Consider the following 9,076-nt stretch of genomic DNA (forward strand, 5'->3'; position numbering starts at 1 on the left):
CTTTTAATCCACTCCTTATATCGTAATTAATATAAAACGAGACTTTAAACTTGATTCTGAGGCCTTTCAAACCAGATTTTCAGATTTGGGCAACACATCTGGAAAATGCAGAAAATTCTATATAAGTATAAGTTGAGATCTATGTTGCGTCCACTTTATAGGTTCTCTTTTGATTTGGAACTTTGAAATCTACCCTTGCTCTCAAATAAACATATGCATAAAAAGGCGTCTGTGGATCTCGTTGCTTTTTTTTTTACATATAATCTATATATTTTGCATAGTCATCTAGGAACAAATACAACTACTATGCCTGATTATATGAGATAGCAGTTCTTTCTAAAAGAAAATGCAAGCTGTGTGTGCAAAGCTTTTGATAGATAGTAGATTACGCGTGCTCCATATAAATCATATTAAATTTACATCTGTGACTGTTTCATCTGCTTGACAACTAATAAATCCGCCGACATATTTGCATAATAAAACTATAAACTATAATCCATGAGACTATATTTACTCTGGTCTTTAGTTAGTCTTACTTGTTGTTTTAACATAAGTTTTTCCCACCCTATCATCTTGATAGTCTCCCGAGATTTTTGCACGCCTTGGAGCTTATCTAATGAATGATGACGTCGTATATAAAGCTGTTGCGTTTTTAATTTATTTGCCAAAAACGAGACATGTGTTCTTGTATAAAATGTTGTAATTTATTATTATAATATAGCTTATCTCTTTAGTCTCGAATATAATTAAGATAAAGACAAAAGCTCTTACAGTAATTTTAATCCTATTTTTTAACATGACGTGTATTTTCTTTTTTTTAGTACTTGAGTATATGATGGAAATGCTTCGAATCGAGCACTCGAAGTTTTTGGCATGGAGTTAAGGTAGAAAGAAATCACCCTGTAAACATTTGATATATCGATGATCCAATGTTTTTAGCATAAATATTTAATCTTAGTTTGGAATAGTTCGAAAAACTTGGATCAATAATAAAATAGAACAGTCATTTACACAGTCAATTTATCATTAATGTGTTTTAAGTTCATAAAGAATTAAACGCAAAGTTTTTAAGTTCATAAAGAATTAAACGCAAATTTAACTTCCCGCCAAATAAAATGGTCTAATGTTCATGCATGCAAAAAAATTAATGTTAACAATTTTAATTATCGTCTATTCTTATATATAACAACTAACAATAGAAATTTGAATATTTAATCCTGTCTTAGCAGCATTGATTAACTTCTAGTAAACCCTTTTGATAAAACATTGGCATCAATGCCTTGAGATTCTGTTGAACTATGGGATTATTGTAGAGGCGGTTTTTAAAGCGAATGCCACGCTCATCATCATTCATGAGAGCATTGAAACACGCATCCGTCGAGTCCTCGCTGATCATCACAGGCTGTACAACAACTGCCGAGTGCATAGCTATAAAAAATGAATCATTATTAACTGCCAGATGTGACTAAATCTCAGGATAACTTACCGAAGAAACGTTTCTGCTCGGCCTGCAACTGAAACTCATGCAAGCTGGGTATACGATTAAGTTTGTAGTTTAATTTTTTAAGAGTATCTGTGAAAATGCTGTGATAATACTTGAAAAGATCTCCCTGCTCTTTTCTACGCAGTGGCTCTCTCAGTGATGTGTTGAAAAAGTGGTGTAAATCGATCGTGGGTGATCCCCAGAAGGAATATTGAAAGTCAATAAGGAGTATATCAACTGGACGTCCCGTAGTGGCATCGTATTTGACCATAACATTATTGGTCCAGACATCTCCATGTGCCAGCACATTCACGGATTCATGGAGTGGAGCAAAACACTCGCGACCAATGTCCATGTAGTGTGGGGCCAACTCAAACAGCTTTTGGGCATATGAAGCACATTCCGGATCCTGGCTCATCCAGCGAGCGGCGGCCAAAAGACCACCCACAAAGTACCCACTGTAGGCGTTTGTATAACGATTGAAGAACCCTCGATCGTATTTCTCCAGGTTGCCCGCATTGCGTTCATTGAAAACCGCTGAAGTGGCATGCATTTTGGCCAGTTTTCGAAGGATTAAATAAACATGTTCCTTATCCAATCGCTTGACACGATCAGCCATAACATAGTTTGCCACGGACAGATCCTCAAAGATTATAGCCGAGCGCTCGCGATCCACAAAGACGGCGGTGGGAAAAAGGGGCTCAAACCCGTCAGTTTCCTTTAGAAGTTCAGTGAGCTTGGGTAAAACCTCCTCATAAAGGTTCATTTCCCGGTTGAATATGTCATAGGGTTCCATTAACTCTCTTGTTAGTTCATCATCATCAATGGCTGTCTTAACGATCAGGTTCTGTTGTAGCATATTTTCTGATTGCTGAGAGAGTGTAAACTCCACTCGCACTCTCGTCAAGACACCTCCGTAGTTCTCACCCGGCCCCAAAGCCGGATTCACTTCCAATTGCACAACTTGTAAATTGGCATCTTTATAATGAATTCTTAGGGCCTGCTTGATGTAATCGTGTGTCAGCCATTCAGGTGCTGCTGCCATCTTGACTTGCTGGTTACGAGATTTAGAAATTTCTGATGTAATATCAAAAAATTCCGAGACTTTTATACGATGTGAGGAACAGGCCTTATGCACGAGTGAACAATACAGTCTATTGCACTGTAGAACCCCCTCTTTTATATTTCGTTTACTTTAATTATTAATTTACCTTATCCGTTCTATGATGTTTGCTTTGGAGCTTAGCCTCACGCCTGAGCCGAGAATGACGTGTGCCAGACAAATGGCTGATAACTGTCGCATGGAACAGTTAATAAGTCCGAGTGTCATCTTAAATGATATACAGCTGACAATGTCATTAGCCGAGCTCACACCATACACTTTCCTACATTTTTGGATTTATTTTTCTAGTTAGAGTCGCCAGCCCTGACATTTTAAAAGCGCAGAGAATACAAGGATATCAAGTCTTCAGTGGGCTGAATATAAACTTCCTCCTCGTTTACTTTATATTTGTTAGAGATATGTTTAATGTTATTAAGTACTCGCTATAAAATAGTTACTGAAATTGGCTGTTGGGTGTAACACGAAGCTAGCCGAGCATCATAAATCGTATACTGACAGCTTTCACCCGATTACGTATGATATATGCTATAAGGGAAGCACTTTGATTTCAATTGACGCATTTGGTCTTAAGATTTAAGCTGATAAGAATGCAATTATCTAGCTAAATTAGGATGCATATTTGCCCAGACGCTCTTATGAGCTGTGTAAACATTTTTAAATATATACGAATTGTTTAATATTTTGTTTAAGTTTAATATAAAAATTTAGCTACAATGCATTTGTATATTTATAAAAATAATAATACTACAGTTAATGTTAAGGGTAGAGCGTTAGCGTCCAGGCTTTAGCTCCTGTATGAAATTCATACTTCGGCTTTGTATACAATTTAGTAAAACTTTATATATAGAAATACTTTAAGTTTTAACGTAATTTTTCTATTAGTACAGTCCAAAGCAACTTGTGATATAATTTGTTTCAGTTATTAATTTGCGTTTTGAGCAAATTTTCAAGTATTTACGCCTCATACTTTTTACTTTCTAAAATTAATTACTACAAATACTAAAATTTTTTGCTTATCTTATCAACTCGTATGAGTTGCTGCCAATTTTACATTTTCTGTTAATTGTTAAAAATGAAACCAAGTGTAAAAAAGTGCTAATAATTTCTCGTTTAAAATGTTTTGTCTATTAGTGTAAGCAAGAGGCGCAACCCTTCAGCTCTTATGACTATTACCTAGTTAAACGATTCAAAGGTTATGTATGTGTGTGTGACAAACGACAACAAACCCCAATTAGGCAGTAGCAACAGCCATTTGAAAGAGTTAAGGAGGCAGTACTAATAAAAATAATAATCTTCAGACATATTCTCTTATGTTTACAACTGTGGAAATAGCTAATCTGCATTTCTAAAGACAAAAGTGGGTATAAATAACACTTGATAGGGGAATACGAAATTCACAGACTGCGGAGACTTATAAAACCCTGAATGGTTCAGAAATTGTAACTCATTTGTAAATTAACAGCCTTAAGATCAGTTGAACTATTCCATCAAAATGTCGGTATCGGATCTAATAAGTGCTTTCGATGCTATTCCAAAGCTTTCCACGGTTGTCCCCGAAATTAATCCAATTTTTCTGGATGCACCTGTCTGGTTAACAGAAAACTATATACAGGATGCTTTGCGGAATTTCTACGATGATCAGAAGTTGACGATTACCGCCTTGGATGGACGCCCGGCATTGGGACGGGGTGAAAATTATGGCGGAGTTTTAACGCGACTCAAGGCGGAGTTTACGAGGGGTGATGGCAGATCGCAGAACGGCTATTATATAATAAAAACCTCATTTGAAAGCGATGAGTTTTCACGAAAAACCATGGAACCATACGATATATTCAATCGGGAAATGTCCATTTATGAACAAATCCTGCCGAAACTCAACTCGCTGCTTTTAGAAATAGACGATGAGGAACAAATCTTTGCTGAAACAATGGCCGTCGACTACGATCGCTCTGCGCTGATCTTCGAAGATCTCAATGTTCGTGGCTTCATAATGCCAGATCGTCTGAAAGGCTTAGATCTGAAGTTAGCCCGTCTGGTACTTCGCAAGTTGGCCAAGATGCATGCAACGTCGGCAGTGCTCAATGAGCGAGAGTGTGGCACACTGGAGACCTACGATCGTGGCATGTTTAACCGACACACTGATAACTATGCGCCTTGTTTTCTGGGCATGATTGAGGCAGCCAGCAAACGTGTCTCTCAATGGCCGGGATATGAGCAATATGCCGAGAAACTGAAAGCACTTATTCCCGTCTACATGGAGTTGGGAAAGCGCGTCTTTGATGTCAGTCCGGGTGTTAATGTCTTGGCTCACGGAGATCTCTGGACTAACAATGTGCTTGTTAAGTACGATAAAGTCACAGGAGAGGCAGAGGATGCCATTATTATTGATTTTCAGTATGCTGCCTGGGGATCACCGGCAATTGATCTGTTCTACTTTCTAAATTCCTCACTGCAATTGGATTTCCATTTGCATCATCAGGAAGAACTCATCCAGCACTACTTTGAGATATTCTCTGATACGCTCAGAAAATTGCGCTATAAGGCTCGGATTCCTAGCCTCCACAACTTTCACTTGGAACTGAAACGAAAGTCTTTTTATGGTGAGTTATAATTTAATTTACTTGTAATTATATTATTATTATTATATAAAAAATTTTCTTTATCAAATTTCAGCTATGCACACCAGCATAAACATCTTTGCCATCCAGCGAAATGTGGAAACTGATGATGCGGATTTTAATGCTTTAATGCAGACCAATCAACGTGCTATTAACTTTAAGAATTGCTGCTATAACAATCCAGTTACACAAAGAGTTCTACGAGAACTATTACCAGTCTATAACAACGAGGGATTGCTCGATACAGATCAGTAAACTTTTAAGGATTTGGTCTTTGTGATATTTCAATATTCCCTGTATATAGTTATCATAGCTTCTTAGTTATACCTACAAGTCATGTAAATACTTAACCAACTTTAAATTCAATTTATAATATTATAATAAATTGTTATTATTATTATATATAAGTTTTTGATTGTAAATTTTAAGCTATACAAAAAGTAAAAGTTATATTTCATTTAATTCTTCGTTCTGCTTAGAGCTGAAAAGCTTTTGCTAGTATAAAAGCTTTATCGGTATATCCGCTCTCTGAGTAGCGTAAAACATTCGGTTTTTATTTGTTAAAATTACTCTTCCGCTCTTTATTTGACTTTCGCTAAGACTTGTCTCTTACATTTTAACAAAGTAAGCTCTTTTTCAACAACACAGCCTTATATGGAGTTGCTTATCCGGTAATAATTTGTATGTTTATTAGCAAAACACAACACAAACTCAATCACATGGCGGGAGTATGCGTTTTCAACCACTCTCTTCTCTACGTTGATATTACTCATTCCATTCTCTTTGTTTACATTGAAAGCTCTCAAACGACATAAATAAAACACATTATTTTCAATGAATTTCTTTTTGTATTTTCCTAAACAGCCAGTGGTATAAAGCTTAAAAATTTGTCCATTCGACAATGTCATCCCAGTATAATCCCGATGAACTGGAGGCTCTCGAATGGCTCAACGCAGAATTTTTCACAGATTTACTGAAGCAACATGAGAATGTGCCTGAACTTATAGTGACAGATCTCAAGTTGTCTCCGGCAAGTTCACAGGGAGATCACTATGCAAGTGTCATGTTTCGGGCGGCCGTGGAGTATACGACCTTGAAGGGAACTTTTTCCAAATCTTTAATTATTAAGACAATGCCTAAGCAAGGCGGTCAAAAGAAACAAATGCTGGATGACTCACATATATTTCACACTGAGATTGCCATGTACACAAAAGTGTTACCTAAGTTCGAGGAGATACTACGGAAAGTGGGCGATAATACTAGGCTTTGTGTACCTTGTGTATATCACAGCTTGGAGCCTCGGCAGGTGATGGTATTTGATGATCTGGTACCTCAGGGCTATCAAGTGATACGTGAGAGATCCGCCACCATCGATGAGATTCATGCTGCATTGGAGAAGCTGGCCAAGTGGCACGCTGTTAGTCAAAAGCTGCTAAAGGATCAGCCGGAATTATTTCATAAGTTACAGTATAATCTCTCCACACTTCCCAACTTTCTGAATAAGAGTTTCCTAACGAATGCATTGCCAAACTTTATTTACATGCTAAACGAGAGGGAAAGCTTGCAGAAGTACAAAAAGTATTTTGATTCCATGCGGAAAGACTTGATCCAAAAATGGGCAGATTCCTTAGGAGAATACCATAAGAATCCCAGAGACAGTTCTCTTTACGTTCTATGTCATGGAGACTTTCACATAAGAAACTTGATGTTTAAGGATAACAGTTGCATGTTTATCGATTTTCAATTGTCCCATGTGGGACCTTTGGTTAATGATTTTCTTTATGCGATGTATATGTTTTTTGGACCTGAAGAACGTGGAAGTCGCCGCGATGAACTGATAACTTACTACTTACAGGCCTTTGTCGATACGTTGCAAAAGATTGGCAGTCAAGCAAAGACTCCCAGTTTTGAAGAGTTCCAAAGCCAATTAATTGATAACAAATACAACGGTAAGCTTGAATTTTTAATTTATAATATGCGTTTAAAGTATTCCAGCTTTCTTCTATTTTCAGAGTTCATGCTGTTAACAACATTTCTGCCTATACAGATTGCATTCCGTAAAAACGCCATTGATCCTTTAAGGCGTCGCACGAACATGTACAATGATAAGGATTACCAAGAGGAAGTAGAGTATCTATTGAATAGAATGCACCAGTTGGGATACTTTAAAGAAGTTTAAAAAATATGGATGTAATAATCACTGTATACACTGTATATACACTGAATATCGGTTAAAGTCAATTTAATAAGTATCTGTGAATTACTTTATAAGCAATAAGATTGCCAATACTTATCAATGTTTGAACATATAACATCATGAACCACTAACAAAAGCTTCAAAGTGCTTCACAAAAACTAAACAAATAAAAAAAAAAAGCTCAAGATAAGCTCTAAAAACTTTAATAAATACGAAGTCTCAATAGATTTGCCTCTAGTTGTATTTTAAACTCGTCACCGGAAACATAAGCGCAACGATCAACTAAGATGTCTCCAAACATTGATGATTTCAATGCGGATGAGTTGAACGCTCCAGATTGGATGAATGAGCAATTCTTTAAAGAAGTTCTAATTAAGCATATCAAGGATCCGAATGTGAAAGTAGTTAATGTTAAGACATCTCCCGCTACTGCTAAAGGAGATCATTATGCGAGTATTATGTTTCGGGCAAATGTCGAGTATTCAACGCAAAAGGAAAAGTTCTCCAAGTCGTTGATCATAAAAACAATGCCAGATCCGGATAGTGATAAAAATGAGGTGTTGGGCGACTCCCACATATTTCCAACGGAGATTGCCATGTACACGGAAGTGCTACCCAAGTTTGAGGCGATACTTGCTGAAGCAGGTGATGAGATTACATTTTGTGCGCGTTGTATCTATCACAGCCTAGAACCACGCCAGGTCATGGTGTTTGAAGATCTGGTTTCCCAAAATTACGATGTAATACGCAATAGACCAGCAAATCTAGATGAAATCAAAGCTGGCTTGGAAAAACTGGCAAAATGGCAAGCGGTTAGCTTTAAGTTGTTGAAGGAAAAATCAGTATTGTTCGATAAGTTGCAATATGATGTAACGACAATCCCTAACTTCTTGGAACATGAGTTACTGACAAGTGGTTTTCCAAACTTCTTGGATGCACTGGAAAGTGTAAGCTGCTTAAAGCAATACCGAAAGTATTTTGAGCCTATGAAAGACATCATCATTAAACGCTGGGTAGAAATTATACGTGAATATCGGGATAATCAAAAAGACGATGCATACTACGTTCTATGTCACGGAGACTTTCATCTGAAAAATATGATGTTTAGGGGTAACGACTGTATGCTGCTTGATTTCCAGTTGTCCTATGTGGGATCCATGACAAATGATGTTCTTTATGCGATGTATATGTTCCTGGGCCCCGAGGAACGTCGTCATAATTATGATGAGCTAATCTACCATTACTTTGCGTGCTTTACAAGGACATTATCAAAGATTGGATACCAAGGAATGATGCCCAGCTTGGTTGAATATCGAAAACAGTTATTCGATAGAAGATATCTTGGTAAGCAGTATATAAAGAAACTTGTTTTAAATACTAATTCGGTATTGGTTGCATAGAAATTTTTCTGATGAGCACATTTATGGCTACTTTTAATCACATGCGCAAGGGACAGGATCCATCGGAATTCATCAACGATGCTGACAAAAGACGTCAATTATATAACGATAAGGATTATCAAGAAGAATTAAAATATCTGCTGCCTCGTTTCTTACATTTGGGATATTTCGATCAGTTAAAATAAAGCACTTGTAATATTAATAAACTTTAAGTATTCAGTATATAATTTTAAAATATTGGCATCATTATCTTCT

General features: G+C 36.8%; 3 protein-coding genes across 4 annotated transcripts; 2 read left to right on the forward strand and 1 right to left on the reverse strand.

Annotated features, from left to right (window-relative positions):
• Window positions 1-1,144: 1,144 nt before the first annotated feature.
• LOC117790724 lies at window positions 1,145-2,636 on the reverse strand. Its single transcript, XM_034630265.1, has 2 exons — window positions 1,487-2,636; window positions 1,145-1,428 (listed from the first exon to the last, which is right to left on the reverse strand). The coding sequence occupies exons 1-2, from the start codon at window positions 2,526-2,528 to the stop codon at window positions 1,223-1,225; spliced, it is 1,248 nt and encodes a 415-aa protein (XP_034486156.1). The 5' UTR covers window positions 2,529-2,636; the 3' UTR covers window positions 1,145-1,222.
• A 1,400-nt stretch (window positions 2,637-4,036) lies between these two features.
• Window positions 4,037-5,624, forward strand: LOC117790721. Its single transcript, XM_034630262.1, has 2 exons — window positions 4,037-5,206; window positions 5,280-5,624. Exons 1-2 carry the CDS (start codon window positions 4,099-4,101, stop codon window positions 5,477-5,479), a joined length of 1,308 nt encoding a protein of 435 aa, XP_034486153.1. The 5' UTR covers window positions 4,037-4,098; the 3' UTR covers window positions 5,480-5,624.
• Window positions 5,625-6,089: 465 nt separating this feature from the next.
• On the forward strand, window positions 6,090-9,028 carry LOC117790725. 2 transcript variants are annotated; one of them, XM_034630268.1, is made up of 3 exons: window positions 6,090-7,173; window positions 7,237-8,765; window positions 8,822-9,028. In XM_034630268.1, the coding sequence occupies exons 1-2, from the start codon at window positions 6,126-6,128 to the stop codon at window positions 7,401-7,403; spliced, it is 1,215 nt and encodes a 404-aa protein (XP_034486159.1). In that variant the 5' UTR covers window positions 6,090-6,125; the 3' UTR covers window positions 7,404-8,765; window positions 8,822-9,028. The 2 variants fall into 2 exon arrangements, with proteins under 2 accessions (XP_034486159.1, XP_034486158.1); XM_034630267.1 differs by lacking the exon at window positions 6,090-7,173 and having other exon boundaries at window positions 7,429-8,765.
• The last annotated feature ends 48 nt before the right edge of the window (window positions 9,029-9,076 follow it).

This window comes from Drosophila innubila, assembly GCF_004354385.1.
Source record: "Drosophila innubila isolate TH190305 chromosome 3R unlocalized genomic scaffold, UK_Dinn_1.0 2_E_3R, whole genome shotgun sequence".
In the NCBI taxonomy this organism is placed as follows: domain Eukaryota; kingdom Metazoa; phylum Arthropoda; class Insecta; order Diptera; family Drosophilidae; genus Drosophila; species Drosophila innubila.

Coding starts and splice junctions, on each gene's coding strand:
- LOC117790724 (XM_034630265.1), bottom strand. CDS start 2,528: ATGGCAGCAGCACCTGAATGGCTGACACACGATTACATCAAGCAGGCC. Junction 1,429..1,486: donor CGAGCAGAAACGTTTCTTCG/GTAAGTTATCCT, acceptor CATTTTTTATAG/CTATGCACTCGGCAGTTGTT.
- LOC117790721 (XM_034630262.1), top strand. CDS start 4,099: ATGTCGGTATCGGATCTAATAAGTGCTTTCGATGCTATTCCAAAGCTT. Junction 5,207..5,279: donor GAAACGAAAGTCTTTTTATG/GTGAGTTATAAT, acceptor ATCAAATTTCAG/CTATGCACACCAGCATAAAC.
- LOC117790725 (XM_034630267.1), top strand. CDS start 7,709: ATGTCTCCAAACATTGATGATTTCAATGCGGATGAGTTGAACGCTCCA. Junction 8,766..8,821: donor ATTCGATAGAAGATATCTTG/GTAAGCAGTATA, acceptor TTGGTTGCATAG/AAATTTTTCTGATGAGCACA.